The sequence below is a fragment of the Lonchura striata genome, chromosome 6 (genome assembly GCF_046129695.1).
Source record: "Lonchura striata isolate bLonStr1 chromosome 6, bLonStr1.mat, whole genome shotgun sequence".
Classification (NCBI taxonomy): domain Eukaryota; kingdom Metazoa; phylum Chordata; class Aves; order Passeriformes; family Estrildidae; genus Lonchura; species Lonchura striata.
The window spans coordinates 47241984-47263898 of NC_134608.1; the positions used below are offsets into that span (position 1 = coordinate 47241984).

At 37.2% G+C, this 21915-nt stretch overlaps 1 protein-coding gene across 1 annotated transcript in view; it reads left to right on the plus strand.

Moving 5' to 3' along the window:
• KCNQ1 (potassium voltage-gated channel subfamily Q member 1) overlaps positions 1-21915 on the plus strand; it is a 332273-nt gene that overhangs the window by 96786 nt on the left and 213572 nt on the right. Inside the window, exon 11 of the mRNA XM_077784257.1 lies at positions 4111-4231. Within this exon, the coding sequence (XP_077640383.1) occupies positions 4111-4231 (121 nt within the window). The remainder of the gene's footprint in view (positions 1-4110; positions 4232-21915) is intronic.

Below are 21915 nucleotides of genomic sequence, written 5' to 3' on the forward strand. Positions count from 1 at the left end.
CATAAAACTGGAGCTTCCAAGTCAAGAGTTTATAAGGAAGAAACTAGAAAGTAAAAGGATAAAGGATACTCATTCAGCTTTAATTTGGTATTCAGAAAGGCTCGGGTAACACATCCATATGCTGCTTTCTCACATTAAATAAATTTTTGGGCTGCCCACTTATACTTCAGTCTTCACACTCCAGGATCTCTCATTTGGCTTCCCTGCCAGCATCTTTGTGCAACCAGAGATTTCCAGCTTTTTCTCCCTGCTTTTGTTCTCCTGGCATCATCAGTACAGCAAAAACCAAAGGAGCCATGGCCCAGCCTGGCTACTAAAAAATTAGCCCTGTGTTCAGGCTGGAACCAGTTCATGTGCACAGCACTGAGAGAACACTTGGAAAATGAGAGATTTTTACTGATTTTTTTTTCACTCCAATGCATATTTTATTTTAAGAGTTTTTCTCATTGCATAAAAGTAAGGCACCATTCCTGAGATGTATCAGCCTGTCTATGTGTGTGAATTCACAGGCAGTTCTTAATGAAATAGTTATTAATAGCATAATTCTATTCAAAATAACTAAACATAATGTAAAGATTGTGTTTTGCTGAGGCTCTCTCATCACTGGCTCCTCTTGCTTGCCTAAAACACTTTCCCAAGAAATTCAGCTTGAGGCAGGCATTTGTTTTACATGGTTGAAGTGGGCAGCTTCAAAAGCTTTTTATGGCTTGTGTTTGGAAGCTTCAAATGTGGATGTCCAAACTGCTTCATCCACGTGGCAGCACCAAAATCTGACCAGGAGAGAGCTGCTCTGGGAACAGTGTGACCCAGAGTGAGAGGGGTCTGACCTGTGGGAGCTTGGACACTTAAGAAAGGGAAAGACTTGAGAAACCCTGAAGTCTGGAGGAAAGGGGCAACCAGAGACCGGCCTATAGAGAGGAATATCTTGCAGCAGTTGACACTACCATGAAAAATGGGCTTGGAAAAGCCATGACGCCTCCACAGTGGCTACTGAACATTCTGCCAACATGTAATGCACTCTTGTACAGTTTCATACACTGTTTGTTACAGTATTTTAAATTTTGTGTCATGAATATACTAAATTTTAGGTATGTCTGCATCTCCTCAGCTGTCTATCTGGAGCTTCTATTTTTTTTTTTTTCCTTTTATTTTTGTTTTCTTTTCTCCTCTCCTGTCTCTGTTTCATGTGCATCTTCACTCTGACTCAGATTGTCAGCGCTCCTGGCCATCCTTTTCCACAGAGCAGCAGTCTTCCAGCGCTCCTTCCTCTCCAGGTAATGCTCATAATATTTCATTGTTCCATCATGTTTCATCACCTTTGTTAATTACTAAATCTTTGCAATGCTCTGTCTGGAGCTGTCTGCTGTGGCACAAAGAATTATAGAGCAGGTATCTAAAAAGAAGTGTTTCAGTAGAATTTTGAGTCTGGAGGTTGTTCAGGTTATAAATTGCAAATGTTTAAATTCATCCATTATTATCCATTGAAAACTAGTGTCTAAAGCTTAGCCTTTTTTTTTTTCCTCTTTAGCCTTCTTATTTAGAAATTGTGCCTTTTAAAAGCATATTTTAACACTGCTTTCTAGGAAAGACTTGTCCAAAGTCTAATGGCTATGAATTTATTTTTATAAGTAAAATATGAGCTCCCTGGTGTTCTGCTTGAGCCCTGTTTCAAGGCACTTTCAGGCAGAGAAATTCTCATTAAGGTCATGCTCTCTTCTTAGTTATGATCATCTCATAAATTTTTAAAACAGAGAGAAGGAGATACCGTGTTTGCCTCATACTAATCAGCTCCTGCTCACCATGTGCTCACACAAGAATTCCTTCAAGTAGGCTGAGGTCCAGTCTTGACTTCTGTGTTGGAATTTGAAATGCAAGGAATTTCAGAGCTTTGGGTCTATAAGTAAAAGCTTAGAAGTAAACACAGGATTTGATTTGAGATATTGGAAAAGACTTCCAAACTAAGGTACTAGAAGCGAAAATGTGAATTAATTGTTTAAAGCAGAAACACATTAAGAAGAAGAAGAAGGTTTAGAGTTTTGGAGTTTAGCATATAGAAAAAATAAAAGTAGATACAAAAGTAAACAAGGAGTTTAGAATTCAGTGCTGTAGGTTTATGTATCATATCATAATTAACTAAAAAACTTACACAGTAACCTAAGTCCATAACATGAAATATTTAAGGATTGGGTCAAAAACATAAATATCTTTATTAGTAGTGTTTTATGAGTCAATAAATCTTTAAAAAGTCTTATAACTAGGAATCTTGTAAGCTCCTGAACCATACAGTAAAGATGTGAGCCAAACTCACCCTTCCTACCTTGTAGAAAATAAAAAAAATAAACCACATTATGTAAAAACTCAGAAGTCGCATCTCTAACTCCTTCAAAATTCCTTCACAAATCCCCATACTTCTGGTTCTTTTTTTACTGTGCCAGTCCTTCTTTCTCTTCCCACGAAATTGAAAAGCAATAACTGACCGACCCACAAATGGGCCAGTGTTCCTGCACATCCCCCTGTTTGTGGAGTGTTCTGTGTCTCTCATGGGCACATCTTGTGAGTGTTCAGCAAGCCCTTTACGTGGCTTCAGGTTCAGCAGTCTTTATCACTTGCCATCAGGAAAACCAAAGCATTTGTGAGTCCTTATTTGCTAGAAACTGGGAAAGTTTTGTTTATGTCTTGTAGAAATGAAAACAGTGAAAATTAATTTGGTGAAAGCACAAAGAAGTTTGTTTGAAAGGCATTTCACTGCACATCTCTATCTGGAATTATTTTGCTGGTTTCACAGCCATGTTTTTCAATGATGGTTACAGCAAAGTGATTAAATAGTATGATACTATAATATTAGTATGATAGTGCAAGCAAAAATAGAAATTAATACTTCCTAAAGCTTGCTACAAAATCTTAATTTTTAGGTGCTACAAGTGGCTCTTGCTTGTAATAAATGTATATCCTAGCAGTTTTCATATTTATTTATTTTAAACTGTGATTTTGGAGGTCACCCTTTCCTACTACAACTTCTGGAATACAGAGACTTTCCTTTTGTAGTTTGGACAGCCATGTGCTTAAAGATGAAATAATACTTTCTTTTCTGATTTTTTAAAATTCAAATCAATTTCTGCCGTATGAAAATACCCAATTACCTGAGTAAAATGATTGCATTAAAAGAAAATAATTGTTTCCTGATATTCCCACTTCTATTCTCAGGAAATATCAGCTGCATTTAAGTTATCTATTTCTGTTGTATTCCTTTAGGTTTTGTGTGGCTTTTTGGCAGAGCATTATTTACTGATGTATTATAAAATATTTTGTTTAATACAGTGGAGTTTTCATAAATTACTACATTATAATTGTTTTTTTGAATATTCCAGCCAGTTGGACTGACAAAGTTTTTTGTGGACTTGTCACAATTGCCTTTGATTTATATGGAATGTTACAAAGTTTTATTTTCTGTAAATGCATTTACAGTCATGTAAACCACAACAGTAGGTTTATTTATATTCATATACTGTGGCTTCTCTAACAAATGTTAGGGCCATGTTGGGAAAAGCACTTGGCGTTCTTAGTATCTGACAGAATTTCAGAGCCTGAGTTAAAAAATGAAAACTGTAACACTCTCCCTGATTTCTTGGATATGTGAAAGTGATGATCTGCAAGTAACTTTGCCAGTAAAACTTTCAATATCTGAAGTTTTGTGAATCAACCTTCCCAGTAAGAACCTTGTCTGGGATGACCTGGAGGTCTTGCCTCCTGTCCTGATTCTGAGCCCAGAGTTGAGTTGCCTCATGCCTTAGTGTGAGGGGAACCAGCAAATTGTCTCTTAATAATGCAGGAAGCCCTCCATCATAGATACTGAGCATTCTAGTGTATCAGGAGTAGGAGCACAAATAAAACAAAGGAATAAAATATTAGTTTTAATCTTCACCAGAAGTTCAAATACTTTGGGCAGAGGAAGAGTTAAAATTTTGCTTTTTGTGAACTCTGTGGTACATATAATTTTGGTAGCAACTTTTGTTTTCACTGTTCTTTTAAAATGCACAATATTTCAGAGGTCCAGGTGAATGGCAGACAAATGCTGTTGCTTGAACTGTTATCTGCACGTTTTTCCCACAGTAAAAAAGAGCCCAGCGTTTCTAGATGTGAGCACAGGACCCTTCATCAGGACCAGCAGCTTTGCTGATGAGCTTGACCTGGAGGGTGAGACACTGCTGACCCCGATAACTCACATCTCACAGTAAGTCCAGCCTCTTGAACTCTGCATTGGTTGACTTACACAAGAGAAGGCACTGCAGGTGGGAGGAACTGGCAGGGCTCAAATATCTCAGATGTTTGCAGCAAACCCTTTTCACCTTGATGTTGGTGTATCCTGTTCTGGGTGCCAGTAAATCTTCGTGCTGACCTAAAGACAAGTTCACTTGGCTGTGACACAAGCCTTTAGTTTTCAGCTAATGTCTCTGGGCAGCTGGTGGCTGATAGCCTCAAGATCTTTACATGAAGACAATGTGTGGGAGTACCTTCCTGGTGAAGGTTATCTTACTCCCTCCATCGTTTTCCAGTGGAATAGCTGTAAAGTACAAATTTTATATACTACTTATATGAAATACAAGTCTCTCCATTTCAGCAGCACTTTCTCTAATGATAAATTTATATTCTACATTGGAAGAAAAACTTTGATCATTATTATTGCTTTGTTGTATTAAAAAAAAAAAAAATCTGAAATAGGTCTGTAGGGGTGTGTGCGTGAGGTGCAGGGGGGTTAGTATTTTCACTTCTGGAAGAAGATTTTCCACATGTCTTTTATGCTAAAATGGCATTTCAGGTTCTCAGATTATTCTAAAAAAAAAAAAAAAAAAAAAAGAGTTGCAGTAGATTTTTCTTTAAATGCCTTTAAAATTAAGTCTCCTGATGTTGTGTAATTCAAAATCCTGAAAAATGTTCATTGTTTGCCATAGTAGATGTGTGGCAGTATATTTTCTAGTAGAGGAATGAAACAATTTTTTTCCCGTCTTGAAATCTGAGGATTTCTGCTGTGAAACCACAGATGAAAATTCTTAGCATACTTGTATTTCTGAGGTACAAAACATGCAGAAATGCCTGCTGCCAACTTCCAGGCCTTCTTGCTATAACTATAATTAGCAGAATACTAAATGGTACAAAAATACTTTTTAGAGCCGTTTTGGAAGGGCATTTATTAAAGAAAAAGAAAATGTTTGGGTGGAGTCTTCCCGGTCCCCAAGCAAAGGTATTTGCATTTTTATCTGATTCACCCAAGTGTACATCTGTTTGTAGGCAGGGGATTTAGGAGACTTGTATTCTGGAAGATTTCTTACTAGTACAAGGAGGAGGAGGAAGTAATAAATTTCCTCAAGCCTTAGACAGTAACAATGGAGCAACAAAACCAGATCTAGATGTTTTCTCTGTGTTGTTGTTTAAAAAGTTTTTTTTCCCTCAACATTGCAGACCTTTTTTTTTTTTTTTAATATACTTGTGTGCTAGGAGTTTCCATTATCCTTTCTGAGTCTGGGAATTTTTTAGCTATGTCTATAATCTTTAAGTCCAATTTGTTTAGTAGCTGAAATTGTTTTTTTCTATTAGCTATTTGTGGGAGACCTTAGAACATAGGTAGTGTGTTTCAGATTAAGAACCTCACCAAATGAACACTCTTGACTTTCAGTAACTTATATAGTTTTCTTTTACTCCCTTAATTTTTGGTTGTGACCTTTGTTAAAATTTCCCTGGATTGCTGTAAGGCACAAATGATGGGACAGTACAAAATATGTTCTCCACACATCTGTATTGAGTCCCTGCTAGGGTGGAAGATAATAGGATTCATTGTTTTTTTAAGACTTTTGGTTTAGATTCAAAACTGAATTAATTGGATGAAATGGAGAACTGGTTAAAAATATTAATTTAAATGTGTCTCTTTGGAAAATGGGTGCCCAAATGTAAATCCTGAGAGCTACTTTTCCTTTTGCTTGGAAGGTCATTTACTTTGTGTGCAGTTAATTAAAAGGCCTTAGTGTCAGATCAGCGCCAGATATGAGGGTTAGTCAAAAAGTTAGTGAAAATCCAGTGTTTTTTAATGCAAACCCAAGTACTCAACAAAATTATAGCACCATCTATAGTACATACAAGTCAAATTAAGTGTGACTATATCTAGTTTCAGGTCTTAAAAACAGTACATACTCTATCAGAGAAACAGAAACACAAAGACATTTTCAGAATTGAAAGCATAATGTAAAACACTTGACCTGAAGATGCATGGATTTGGGATTCATGGAATTATTTCCTGGCCAATTACATATTTACTGCAACATTTGCATTAACTTATCAATTAATCACAGAAAGGGCAACTAGAAAGCTTTTAGTCTACAGTATGAAAAATATTTCAATTTAACAGGTAGCACAGTTATGTCAGAAGAGTGGGGCACCTGCTGTGGTACTGAAAAGCAAGCACTTGGCATCTTTGTGGTTTAAAAAATAGAGGCTGAGTTTTTTTCTCTTCACTAGTCCTGGAAAGTAAATGCTAACTTTCAACCCTTGTGATAAAAGGCTTAAGGCTTCCCTTTAAATTAAATTTCAGAGCCTTGCTTGTTTATGAAAAATTGTTCTCTTTTTGTAAATGTAGATGCATATTCTCACTGTGTTTAATAGTACTGGTTCTGTGTCCAATAATAAGAATGCAGATGTTTTTGGCAGGACATAAATCTAACTCTATTTTAAACCTGTTTTGAAATAAAAGTTGTATTTAATGTAGCCCTACCCTACTTCTGTGGAATTGCTAATGGGAAATCTTTCATTAAGAAGGATTACTCTATCAGTTAACCACTATCAGTACCCATTTGAAGAAGCAAAAATAAAATTAAAGGACATTGAGGCCTGATGTTCAAACAGGACAACCTGTAAAATGGTCCGTAACAGTTTAAAAAATGCAGTATGCAGTGTATTGTTTGTGATAGAACTTGGCCCTTCAGTTTAATGCTTGCTGGGGTCTATTGTGTTGTAAAAGTGAAATAGAAAATGGACTGCAGCAATACCACCCCTCTCCTCTGGCCTTCTCACTGGTTTATTTCTCCCAGTGTGTTCCCAGGTTGTCTCCTGCTTTGTTTCACTGTGTTGGCTCTTTTGTTTTATTTGCATTTTGAGGCAGTGCAAAATCAATGCTACTTGTAGCTGAGCCTCAGTTACCAAGAGGCTCTTGCCCTGTGTTTGTATAATTGCCCAGTTTTAGCATTAGTGTGGATCCAGCTGACTGCATGTATTTCTGGGTGTAAGCATTAGCTAACATGGCATGTTTGTGATCCTCTTATTATCTGTATCAAAATACAATAATTGTTGATGCTTTAATGACTCTTCCCCAGATTTTTATGTACCTCATAACTAGGGTGATGATAATGCATTTAATTAGTTAAGCATTGGCTTGTCTGTTTACATATAGAATAATTTTTTTTCCTGCAGAGATATACTAATGTCATCTTAGATTTTATACAGGGGGTTTATACTCAATGGAAAGCTTTACATTAAAATCTGAAAGCACTTGATTTTTATTATTAAGTGTATTTCCATCCTGAAAGGATTGTGTCATGACATTTAAAAAATAAACCCTTCTTTGTTAAACAGTGTAATAGATGTAATAATTAAGCAAACAGATTTAGGGCTTTTTAATAATTTCCAGACTAAGAGGACATAATAAGAGATGGATGTTTCTGAATGATTGAAATTGATGCTTTTGATTGCTTTGAAATATTTGAGATAAAGTGTGCTGGTAAACACTGAGTGCAGTGTCCATGGTGCTGCAGTTACCACTGGCTTCTGTTGGAAATAATGTTTTCTTTCTCTTTTCTTTTCTATTTTTTGAAGTGCTCTATGTTTTAATTACCAGTATATAGGTTGTTGGCAAGAGATACAACCACATTGCGTAGAACAATCAGTGCTATATTTGTCTTATTACTATCTCTTTTCTTTTGGATTATCAGTGAGTAGAATCCCTATTTGCTTTGATTTTCTAGGTCATGTTGTAAAAGATGCCTGCTTTTATCTTCTATACCAAAATGACTTCCTGAAGTCTGAGCAAATATTTCAGTTTCACTCTCAAACGGGCCAGATGGAAGAGTTGACTTCTGCTGTCACAAGAATTCCCTTTGAAATGCTGTTAGCAACATTTAAACCATGACTTCCAGGGAGCCCATTTTATCATTAATGATGAGGCACATTAGAAGAAGAGCAGTGATAGCAGCTATGTAAGACCATCCTTGAGTTAAGACCAGAGCTTAATGTTCAGTCATCAGTGGTTGCTGTCACATGCCACTTTTCCAGTCATTTACTTAACTTGCAACAGAAAAGGCTTCAGTGCTTGATGGATGCTGGGCAGCATCCTTTTTAATTCAGCATGTTTCAGCATGTCATCAGTCTCCCTTAGGAATTCTGCTTATAATCTGCTTATTTAATAGTAAAAAGGGAGGACTGTTTCCCTCAGCGATTCCCTTTGGTAGGGAATGACATTATTACATTTCTTATTAGAAATTTACAATAAACTTGGCCATAGAAATTGACTCTAGATCTCTGGATGTATCAGGAATCTGATTGTTTCACCTATTTGGCTGTTGGGAGACACTTGAGGATATGAAGTGTCCCTAAATCTGGTTTAACAAGAAGTCAGGAAAGTTCCTTTTTCAGCCAAAGACTCCAAAGTCTTTGTAAATCAAGCCACTCTAATGATTTTAGTGTCATCATCCCATTCTGATTTCTTATTGTTGCTTGTATGAGAGAGAAAAAAGCTGTGCTAGTCCAGTCCAAAAAATGGCTAACCCCTTACATGAGCAGTGATCAATGCAGTGTAGTCATCAGAGAGGACTCAAAAGAATCTCTGATGTGAGTAATTATTAGTTTGCTGTTAGCCCCAGATGTAGGGGGCTTCAGAGCTTGTCCACAGCTCAAGAGCTAGGTGGTTCTAGCAGAGCAGGACATCAGCAAATTTCTCTCCTAAATGTTGAAAGGTAGATGGATATTTTAGTATGTTCATCATGGTTTATAAGAACTTTATTTCTGGCTTATGAATATTGACTCTAGCTAGAGGCACTGCCAGAGTAGCTATGGCACACTCACTGTGGCAATGAGCTACAGTCTGGACATGGTGCATTTGTGTGCAGCTGCCCAGATTAAAAGTCCCTATAAACTCTTCCCTGCACGTAGAAAGAACCATAGCTACATTTGTGCTGAGACAAATGTGACATTAGCAGGGGCTTTTGCATCTTGAATATAAATTTTCAGCCATCCTATGCCTTACCTGGCAGCCCTTTGATCTGGGACCTGTTCTGTGTTTGGATGATATGGAATAAGGGGATCCCAGCACACAAACTGTTCCTGTGTTCTGCATCTGATGTCCACAGCAGATTTGGCTAAAGTTGACTGATTGTGTCTTCTGTAATACAGGCAGTTATTTACAGTATTTATTTTTATATGTGGATTAACCTGAGATGTGCTGAAGACTTGGGCAGTTCTTTGTGGTGTCTTATTTCACCCTTGACACTGCAGCAACAGAGCAGCTTCTGACAGTGCAATGAGTGGTGTGGTGAACATCTGTCCCTGTGGTTACTTACCTCTTTTATCTTCAGGGAGATTTTCTTGTGTACTGTGGTGGGTGGTTGCTTTTTTTCATAGATTAGACAGAATGTGCAGTTTATGTCTATAGCCCTGAAGACCAGAAGGGATAATCAGATTCCCTTTGATCCTGTAAAAGGCTGCAGCACTCCATCAAGCTGCAGCATTACTTTGCTGTGCTTTTAATATGAGCATAATCACAGTAAAAGACTTGTATCAAAGAATTAACGAGATAAAAAAATCAGGCAGGAACCTAGAGTTTGTAATTTCACATCTCCTCTTTTTATTATGTTAACTTTCTATCTGTTTTTTATTGGAGAGGGGAGTGCTGTCATATACTCGTGCTGCTATTTGCTAGAAATCAGTACTGTATAAATATCTTCTGTGTTAGAGATTACAAACACATATGAAATAAGACTCTCATGGTGCTTTCTCCCTTACTGCAAATTGTCACTGATACATTCAAGTGCAGTGCAAAATTACTGTTTGGCTATTTTATGTTACTGACATGGTATAAAAGTAATGTGTTGACTTTTTCTAGTGTACAAACTGTCTAGGCAGAGGCTAAGATAGCTTAGCTATTTCTTTTGTATTGCAGATGAATGTTGCATTCCTTGGTCTCCAAGTGCTGGTTTACATCTTGATTGATGTTGAGTAATTAAACCAGACTCCAGCTGCTTAGTGATTCAGAAGTACAGGGCTCCTATGCTGTAAAAACAACAAGCAACTCCCCACTTATTAACTTTTATAATTGTTTACTTTGGGCATCATGCAGAATGATAAGTGCAAAACCTTTTTATTCTTTTAATTTTTATTGGATGGGAGGGACAATAAAAAAAGCCCACTTTTATCTCATATTTAAAAAGGTTAAATTTTTTTATCATTGTCTTGAGTTAATTCCAGAATTAAAATTCAAGACAGGAATAAAGTTTTTCTGTTACGAGGCTGGAGAATGGCTTTACTTTTTTAGATACGTTGGCTATACAAAAGAAGTTAGAAACTTGATTAATTTATAATGTGTTCATTGGGGGTTATTTTATCCAATAAAAATGATACATTTAATTATGTTTAGCATTTTATTAATGGTGCAAAAATTAATATATTTTTACTAATGCAGTAACAAACTTAGGAGGTTGTGAAATTTAGTACTTGTAAGTAGCATTTAGACTGGAATACTCCAAAATCTATGGGCAACATTATGTCCATAGATGCTGCAAAGACTGTTCTAAATCTGTGTAGCAAATACTAGATTCAACGTCAGAGCTTTCCAGCAGGAAAACCTGCTATCAGTACAAGGCTCTAGAAATGCCTGTCAAGGTCAGTATGTGGCAGCCAAGAGACATTGTTGACCACTGAGATTTATTCCATGTGCAGACACAACCTAGCAAATGCATTTTTAGGAAAAATTTTTATTCTGATATTGGTCAAAATGATAGCGTTTGTTAAAAAAAAATTCTTTAGTGAAACGATTGCTGTGTATGTGAGTATGTAGTCACAGTGTCAGTGCTTGGGGCAGAGCTGAAAACCAGCACTGCCTTAAAAGGAAATAGTTCATCTGATGTATTTTTGACCTAATAATCTAGTTCCAGGCTCAGCTATCAAGTCCAAGTCCCCATTATGGTATTTAAAACCAACAGCACATGTGACCTTTGTGCTTTAATACTAGGATTGCTAATTTTAATAAGGTATTGTTAGAGCATCTTTTGTCATAAAGTCCACTTGGGTGGAAAAATTGACATCAACAGCTGGTTTAAATATTGCTAAATAGTGCACCAGAACAGCAATGCTAAAGGAAAACACCTTTCTGTAAAGTGTTAATGCACAGGGAAACAATTCCAAGAGGTGTAAATGGGTTAGTTTACCTGGCATAATACTGTAATTGTCCAGGAAATTGCATGATATACATTCTCTGGGTAAAAGTGACCTGAAAATTGCTTGAATATATTACCAATAAATTTTTCTTATTGACTTCATTCACAGTATTTTACCAAGAAATGGTTGGAGGTTTTTTTCATAAGCAAGTGCTGCTCCTAGTATGACTAGTACCCAGTTCAGACTAAATGTAGCATTTTCCTCTTGCGATACTTCTAGGGAAATTCAATTACAACATTGACACATTAAACACTTTCTTCAGCTGCTCTTTCTGATCAGTATTGATGATGTTTTTTCCCCAAAGTTAAAAACACAGCCAAGTGTGATTAACACTCTGCTGGTGTAGCAAAGCTTACTGCAGTGGAAGGTTTTGGTTTAAACATTTGCCAAATCCATAGCAGAGCTGTAAAGTGGAGAGCTCTCTGCATCATCCTGGATGCTGGATGTGTGAAGTGCAGCATGCATGGCCTTGGCACTTGCTCCAGATAGAAAGCTCATTGGAGATCATGGAACTCTTGATTGAAATTTGTTTTTATGTGACTGCAAGGACTGAATATAGTTGTGATTTCACTCAGGGTCTCAAGAACTTTGTCATCCCCATGTGTATGTTTTGTTTTACTTCCAGCAGGAAGTTCAGCTAGGAAAAGTAAAGTATTTTCACTGCCTTGCAGACAAAATACCTTAAATATCTTACACTAGTTGTCAACTTGTTAGCAAACTAAAGCTAAGCACTGACCTGTTGCTTTTGGTTGTGTTTTGGTCTGTGTTTTTCTCGGGTTCCTGTATCCCTCTCAGTTCTCTGGCTACTGAGTGCTTTTTGGGATAAAAATAAATATGGAAGCTTTTTAATGTGAACTTGGCTGGTTACTCCTTTATGTTTGTCTTTCCCAAGGAAAACTGATGTTCTTGTGTTCATTTTCCCCTTTTTTCTTCCTATGCAAAATGCAGAGTATAATGTCAAAAGGGAAATGGATCAAAAAGTGGTAACTGGTGGTGGTGGTGTGTCCTCATGGCTTGTTGATCAGCGCCTGCCCAGCAGCCAAGCTCCTCTCCTATGCAGCCAAGTGTCATTGGTACGAAATGTCATTGTTTCTGAAAAGGGGACTTGCTGAGTGGTGGCTCCCAGGGTCTTGATTTTTCAGGAATTTTGGGCCCCTAAAAATTACAGCCTTGCAAACAGAGGCAGAGAATGTTCAGCATTACACAATGTCCTGCAGAGAGCTGATGAAATGAGAAGAGCACAGCAGAAATGTAACATTCATTTCATGAGTCTTGGTTAATGAGAGGTTGTGAGGATGCATTTTGTAGGTGCAGTGTTTTTTTGAGGGAATGACACTTCCAAGGAGGCAAATCCTATAATCCAGACTGTGTATGATTGGAAAACACCAGATGATGCCAGAAATGTTTTGTGGTTGTTACAGAGCAAATATGAAGGGCAGCGAACAGAAAGCTGAACCTTGCATTATTTGAAATTACTTACTAGTCTGTGTCTGACATTAAGTTCACTTTGTTGAAACCTTTAATGTGTAGGCAGTGAACTATCTTCATGATTTGATTTTTTCCATGTAGTGCAGCATTTAATTGAAAAAGCAGTTGAGTCCTTGTATCTATTTTTTTTTTCCTAATCAGTACCTATTTAGGCACTGTCTTTAATTTGAGAACAGCTCATAGATACCCAAGTCATATTAGTGCTGCAGAAAATTTGACACCAGTATATATGTAATTTAATAAATTTTTTAAATTAAAGCAAATAAGAAAATGATGAACCAACAACTTTATTTTTTAAAGGATAGGATTTTATTGTAGTAATGTCTAATATTTAAAAAACAGCTCATAATTTTTATTTGATTATAGAACCCGAAAATATCACAACATTCCTCACTACTGTGTAAAAGAAAAAGTATTTTTTTTCTCTTTCCACCCTATACTCTTTGCTATTTTAAAAACTGGGTAACATTTAATGGTTCTTGTTATTATCCATTCCATAAAATAAATGGGTAATGCAGCAGGACCAGGAAGTCAGATACCTAATTAAACAGATGTTTCAAAACTTTATCTGTGTTCTTACTGCGATAAATACACTAAAAAGTTGACATGCTACTCATTATTATTGATTTTTAATTCCTTAGAACTTCAAATTTTTTAGGTTTTGTGAGAAATGTCTTTATTTGGAAGGAAAGGTAAAGATTTGCACCGTGCTTTGTTCTGGAGGATTTGCAGTGTGGTTGGTGTATATGCAGCCTATGCCAAGGACCAAAAGGTAGTAGACCAGAAATAGCTGTGTTAGAGTCCTAAATTGGCTGCTGGGATAATAAATAATGGGGGGATGCAACAATAGTATTGATTTTTCAGCGAACTTAGAAAGTGTTCTCAGTCCATCTGCTTTTTATTTTAGAAACCTAACCCAATTCTGCCTATGTAAAGATTTTAGATGCTAATTTTGAATTTTGTGGGGGGTTTTGGGGTGGTTTGTATTTTGGTTTGGATTTTTTTTTTTTTAGACCACCCACACAGGGGCACCTGCCAGGTTTTCTGGGTACTTCCTTTACTCTGCAGGACTCTGAGGTTTTCTCTAAGTGTGTGTGCTGGGTCTCATCCATTCATCATTATTACATCTTAATGTAGGTTTCAGGTTTGCTAAATTATGTTAAATCACTTCCATATTGAAACACATGAATAATTTAAAATTACTACAAATAGCAGGATCAGATTATTAGAGCTCTTAATTGTTTCTGTCTTTTTGTCTGAAAGCTTTCAGACTTTTCCTGTGAGTTATGAACGGAAAAATAATGTATACTATAGACCTTGCAGTATTTCCACCAACAGCACATCTGAGACATGGTACAACTAGGAACTCTTTTTCTGAGGGAAGTACAGTTTAAAGGTATGAATTTGTCACAAAAACAGTCAATATAGATCATACCTAATGGAGCTGTAGTCAGTATAGTTTGCAGAACAACTGAGAGAAGAATGTATTATTAAAAGTATTTTATAGCTGGAGTCTCTTGTTTGCTAATAACTTTTTCAATGCATGGAAGGTGTCCCCATGTCAGAAAGATCTAGATAACAACAACAACAAAAAATAGAGGAAGAGAGGAAAGGATAAAAACCAGCCAAGAGTTTGAAGTCTGAGAATAATCACATCTGAATTACAAGTTTTGAGTCCAGTTCCTACCTGATTAGAAAAGGCATTTGTGTAGACTACAGAACATATAAAACATGCAGTAGAGAAAGGAGGCTGATGGCTCTACAGAGTTACACTTTGATGGAGAAAATGTTCTAAGTACATGTGGCAGTAGTGACAGGTCTAGTACAGAGACTGAAAAAAGAGGAGGAGAGAGTTTGGGCAGTCGGAAAACAAAATGAGTCAGAAAGTTGTACCTTAGTTCCTGTGTTACCCTTGTCCCATCTGTGCTCCCTTTGGTCAGCTCACTGAAAGGCTGGAATGTTTTGGGGTGGGGAGGGTTGGAGAGGAAGGGGACAAGTCTTGGGGATGCAGTGGAGAAGCAGATGGGTTGTAGGAGAATGAGAGAGGAGGAAAGAGAGTAATTGAAGGATGTAAGCTTCAGTGAACAGGAATAGCCGTATCAGCAGCGACAGAAGGAGGAAATGAGCTGAGGACATGGGAGGAAAGTCAGCTGATCTTGGTGATACCACTGGATGTGTTTATGTTTGGAATGTGATGCCTTTAATTCTGTTGGCAAATTGGTGTGTTTCAGACTCAAAGCATTACAGTTGGCTTGATAGCTTCTTTTTTTCTGGTATTAAATTTGCAATGCTGCATTCTAGACACCTCGGTTCTCCTCTAGGGTGCTATGTGGCTGTATGTTCAGAAGTAGTAACTCCCAGCAAATTAATTTTGCTGTTTCTTAGCTTCTAGGTTTCCATCCGAATAATTTGAAAAGTGAATGTTTATCCTGTATATGTCTGTGAGCCCACTTGGATGGTTGAGGTCCTTTGGGAATTTTTCCTTGGTAGTACAGTTTGTTTCACATGTTGAACCCAGGCTTCTGTGCTCCAAGCTGCCAGTGGGTCACACTGGGTGTCTGATCCAGAGAGCTCAGCTCACAGTCCTGCTATTTGACTTCACTAATGCATTTAATAACTGAACTACAGGGCCACCAAGGTGGTTAGAGTGATGGAGCAACTCTCCTATCAGGAAAGACTGAGAGAATTTGGATTATTCACAATGGAAAAGAAAAGGTTTCAGAGTGACCTTACTGCAGCCTTCCACTACCTAAAGGGAGCCTACAGGAAAGATGGAGAGAAACTTTTTACAAGTATATATAGTGACAGGGGAATGGCTTCAAACTGGAAGAGGACAGGTTTAGATCAGATAATTAGGAAATAATTCTTTACTGTGAGGGTGGTGAGACACTGGCACAGGTTTCCCATGGAAGTTGTGGATGCCCCATCCCTGGGAGTGTTCAAGGCCATGCTGGATGGGGATCTGAGTAACCCAGTTCAGTGAAAGGTGTCCCCTGCCCATGGCAAGGGGTTTGGAACCTAGATGACCTTTAAAATCCCCTCCACCCAGATCATTCTGTAAGCAAAGAAACTGCATAAAGAAAACAGCCTCTGAGGTTGAAATCGCTATTTACTTTAATTATTTTTCCCCTTATGTTGTTAATAAACATGACAGTGATACAAGATCCTATCACTTTGGTGTTGTGCAGTGCTGTTTTACAAATTGCTTTCTATCATCCCTAGCTTACATTTTGATTTTTCATAGTTTCAAGAACTGTATAGTTCATACTAGTTTCATACTTAAGAAACTAGCTTAATTACTTGCTTTAGTGGGTTTTTTTCATATTAAGACATGAGAAATCATGCTTCTAATGGAAGGGGATCTAGTTCGGCACAAGGGGGCAGTCATGTTATACATGAAATTTTCCCTACTTTGGAGTTACTCAACTATGGGTTAATAGGCAATTGGGTGACTGAATTAGCGTTGCAGGGTGGCAGGAGTGGCAGTCTTACATTTCAACAGGTTTCACTGATGCTCCAAGTAGCGTGTTTGCTAGAATTTTAGGAAATATTTATTTGTAATCCTTAGGGTTTAAAGGGAAAAAAAAAAAAATTAGAGTGTGTATGATAAATTGTTTCAGTCTTAAAGGTTAAAAATACACATATATATGTGTATGATAATGTAGGTGTTAGATGAGATGACTGCAGTGCTTTCCACACTTGTCACCTACGCACTCAAGTGTTAATATCACCTCAGGATTGTGAAATAAGAGGAAATCTAAACATAATATACATTTTAAAAACTCTGGATACAAAGGATTTTAGTTGAAAAGTGTACTTGGTTTTAAAGTTGTTAATCTCTGAGAAGGACTAAGCAGGATATCTCTCCAGATTTGATTTAGACATAAGACCACACTCAGGTAGCCTTATTTCCATCTTTCTGAGGCCTGCTCCTTGCATTCCTAAAGACCAGGTGGGTGATGTTCAATACAATGACTGAAGATTCAGTATAACTTCTGCCATCAGGGCTTGTTGGGAAGCATAAAAGCTTCAAGTTGGCCAGAGAAGTGATCGTATTTTCCCTCAGTGATTTGGCTTTGTGTTTGAATGATCCAGCAACTCCCAATACAAATTTGAGACTGTTGGATTTGCCTTGCAGGTGAAGTTGCATGAGCACAGGTTCCAGAACTATAGTTTTAAAGTAAGGTGATTTTATTCTTAATATGTCACAACACATAAGTCTTGAAGCATAGGTCTTGAGCACAGCTTTGAACACAAGTTTCCAACATAGGTCCATAGTGAGAATAGGTGAGAATGCAGGGTGGAAAAGAAATTAGCAACTTAACGTGTTATCTAACTCTAAGTTTGGGATCTGTTTCCTGTTAAGAGAGATCACATATTTAAAAGCTGATAGACCTTTAGTATTCTGCTGCTTAACAAGGTAACCTATAGCTGTCATTTTAGCATATCAGAATCAGCCTGGTTTATGGAAACTATCAGAAGAAAAAGGAATAACCCTTGAAAGATGAGAAAAAAAATGTTGTAGTGGTGCTGGAATCACTGAGTCCTCAATTGGATATAAACAAGGTGTAAGTGACTCAGAGGGGTGATAATCCTGAAGCTTATGTTGCCATTTCCTAGTGTGTCTCACTTGAGGTCATTATTGTAGAAAGTGGCTTTTTCCTTGAAAAATTATGATACTTGGGAATTTGCTTTTTTTTTAATGTTTCCTTATCATGGCTGAAAACATTTTGTTATGTATTTAGTTGTTGGCTGAATAATAGTTTCATCAGATATGGCATACTGTCATGAAAGAATAAAAATATTCAGGTGATTTGTCCTTCATGATTCCCTTATTTTAACCTCTTATGCCAGGTGGATCAACAAGAAAAAATTGGGCAGATGTGCATACACTGCTACAAAGGGTTATTTGATCCCGTTGTCTCCATGTCACTCATCCCCAGAGGACTTTTGAACTTCTTGTCTGGCCTTACCTTAATTTCATAGGAGTTAAGTCTAAATAATACTCCATTTCATTAACTAAGAAGTTGTGTGAGATAGGAGGAAGAGGGAAAGCTCACAGGTGGTTCCTTCACTGAAGTGAAAGTCTTACAACCCACAAAGGGAGTTAACTAGGTTTTGTAAAGTCTCCTGTGCATAAAACTATTTCTTTTATTAGAGAGGATGAAATGTTATTGAAGATGAGAGCTGGAGAATGCCTGTAATTTAGTGAAGTGAAGCTCTATGAAAGTAAAGATATAGGTATAGTCCACATGAGCAATGAAATTGTGAGGTAGGTGGCTGTGACAGGCTGTTTTCTAAGCCTTGTTTGCACTTCTTGTAGTAAGCCAGTTGAATAGGAGACAAACCCTGTCCTCCTGATAATTTTTCTGTTCTTCTTGACAGATAGGTTCAGATTGATTTCACACAACAGTTTGATGGATGTTTCAGTTCTGAGAGTGAATATTTCACTCTCATTCACAGCCAAACTAGTGAGATTACACTAACCTGGAACTAGGCATTTCCTCTTCCAGCATCTGTCTGCTTCTAATGTGAAATTTTGTATATTCTACTCCAGGTTATAGAGGGGAAAAGTAGATACAACAGCTCTGTTTGGGACAGATGGGGAGAAAGGTACTATAGCAGTTCTTTGACAATGTAAGTCTTAGAGTATCAGTCAAAGAAATTAATTTTTTTGGCAGCAGTGTGTTTTACTCATCTCCATTAAGGGACTAAACAAGTGATGTATACATGAGGCCTGACCAATTTCTTTTCTTGAAATTACATCTTATAACAATTTTGTAGGAATCCATAATTGACTCTTCTCTAATACTTGTTCCTCTAAGCCGTTGCATCTGAACTCTGTTTTTGATGCATTCAAGAAAGGGAAAGTGCTGCTGCCTTATGGGCAGAGAAGTAAGCTGCAGTGTGCTAATTAGTCTTGATTTATTAAAGGTGGTAATTGATATGTTCTTAGGAGCTTTCCTATAAGGTTGTTAAACTACATTTTCCATCAAATGGAAATAGTTAAACTTTTTTCATCATCTTGTCATGAGACTTGGCAAATCCATGGATAAATTGGCAGCTGGATTCCTTTGTCCCTTTTGTCCCTTTTTTCACCACAAAGTATATAATTTAATAATCTGTCTTGTATTTTTAAAAATAATTTACATCTACCTTTTTCTCTTGTAAATATTTGCTATAGGATAAAAGTTGTCAAAGTCTGAAGGATGAAATTCAAAGTGGTAGCATGTTTATTTTCAGAAGTTCAGTTTTAACTTTGGGCAGAGGCTCATTTATAATCCCCATTGGACAATGCATTTGTTCTCTTCGACAGTTGAATAAGGGGAAAAGACATCTTGAAAAATGTGTTCCTGTCCTCTTTTTCTGTGTGCTTTTCTCTACATCTGTGCTTAGCAGAATCCCTCAGGGTATCCTGGATTGTATTTACCAGGAAGAAAGAATACCTGATTAGACCTGATTATGGTGTCATCAATTAACTTATATGACTCAAAAGTGAAGCTTGCCAGTCATTTTAAAGCTCTGGATAATGAAGCTCAGGAAGTTTGTTCCTACGGCAAATTTCTTCAACCTTTGTTTAAAATAGTATAAAATAACTTCCTTTAATTGGGGAAATATACTGTTGGCAAAAGGCAAGGGCAAACTATAACTCTTTAAACATTAGAAAACATGAGTCCATCATATCTGACAAGTTAGAACTGGTTTCTCTGCACATCCAGTAGTAGACAAATGGCATCAGTGTAATAATTAAAGCTTAATCCATGTAGTCATAAGTTATTATAAGTAATTGTGACTATTGCAGCCTATAAGTTTTGCTTGTCTTATCTTTCAGAGTGGGTTTTTTTTCCCTCCTTAAAGGAAGGGAAATGCCTCAGTGCTTTTGAAGGGCTGGTAGGACAGCTTGACAGTTATGTAAGCAGCTGTCTGCAGAAATTCATTAAATGTCTGATTGTGCATAGCCATGTCTGACCCTCGGTGTGCTCATGCTGAGCTTCTCCCCCCCCCCGCCAGCTACCTTCTCATCTCTGCCTCATATTGTGGATATTCATTTACAGGGATGCAGACTTCACCTAGTCCTCCTCACAGCAAAGTATGCCATGATCCCTTTAACTTTGTGGGCAGGGGTTCACATTTTTCTGTGAAATTCAAAAGGAATTTGATGTTTAAATGGTGTGGCTTCACAGAAGAATGAATATGGTCCCATACACCTATTTGCTTCTTGCTACTTTTCTGTTTGAGGGTCTTCCATTTTCTTAGGTGATGTTCTAAGAGATCTAGCAAGTGAGAGTTTTTAATGTCAAACTTTAGCTGATTCTGTGTTTGAAAATACTGGTGTTCACCTGGCAATTCTAACATAAAAGAAAGCTGCTGATTTTCAGTGTTGCAAGTGGTGTTCAACAAATTTGGAACTGGTGACTTCACATCTTGTGCTTATTCTATTCTATGTCATATCCCTTTGTCCATTTCCTGTATTCAGATTTTTCATTTTCAGCATAGTTTTCCATTTAGTTTTCTTCTTTAAATGAAATTTCATCAAGACTTCTAAAACAGATCTCACAGCTCATGTGTTTCTTAACTTTACCTATGTGATGATGCCATTTATCACTAAAATTGTCTTAAGAACAATGTGAGTTTCCTTCTGGCTTCTGTTAAGATTTTTAACAATTTGTTTTCATGGTTTGTTTTGGGTTTCTTTAAAAAAAAAAAAATCCCCAAATTTAGTTTTAGCTGAGAGGCTACAGGACTAAATCATGCAAAGGCTGGAGCCACTAGACTTCACAGGCTTTGTCAGTAACCTAAAGATATGCTACAACTGAAAGTTTTTGGCAAACATTTTCTGAGACAAGGTAAAACCCCAAAAGGGTTTTCCTAAGGTTTTAGAAAGCTGCCTGGCTGTACTTTCTGCATCTTCTGCCCTTGTAGCTGTATGAAAATTCTGTTTATTGCTTCAACTGAATATTGTCTGATGCATTTTATTGGCCAGTAATTCTGGTCTTGACCATCCCATGCTTCCCGCAAAACAGCAGACACTCTCAGCTGAGTAGGCAATTAAGCCAAAGGAAGAATACACCACTTTTGGGAGTAGCTATCTTCTGAACATGTAGCCCCCAATTTAGGTAATTGGTTAAGCATGCACTTTGAGTGCTTTCTGAGTGTTAATAGCTTCAGTGGAGGTAATGTTTTGTTTAACATACAGCATGTGCCTGCATGTGTTGCTGAATCAGATCCAGCTGAATCCCTGTAAATGATCAGGGATTAGAACTGAGATTCTCCAATTCTCTTGTTTGGACTAAGTCTGCCAACTATGAGCCAGGTTGAGTAATCATAGCATTGCCAGCCTCAAAAAGGTCATAAATTGTAAGTTAGGCCCTGCTGAATCACAAGACTTAAGGAAGCATCGGCATCTCTTTTTAACCATTTGTTTTCTTAGCCCTTTGGCTACACATTATTTTAAGTCCTTCTGTAAAGTCTAGAAATAGACTTAAAATTTGGAAGGTGTTCCCATAAATCCTTGAAGCTTCAATCCTTAAAGTTTTTTCTTGAATCCTTTCTCTTGATCTGTATGTAATCTTTCTCACACTCACAACTCATGTCTTTGTTTACTTCAGTCACTCAGAGAGAGGACACCAGATCAATTTATGGCTTTGGAGATGGAGGAGAGTTCTGGTATCCTGGAGTGTTCTCATCTATGCAGGAAACTTTTATTATTTTGCCAGTTAAAACAACTTTTACTATAATTTTGTGTCTGCTTTGGCTGGTACATATCTAAAATTTTAAATCTGTAATGTTTCTGAGCTTATCTTGTAAGAAATACATCAAGAATGAATAGTGGTTGTTTTATTGCCTAGGAAATTCAGGAAAAAGGCTTCCATTTGTGCAGTGATGTAGTAGGAAGTATGCAGCAGAAGTCAAAGGAAAAAAACATCAGCTTGGCCCTTTGACCAGGGGTAAACTGGA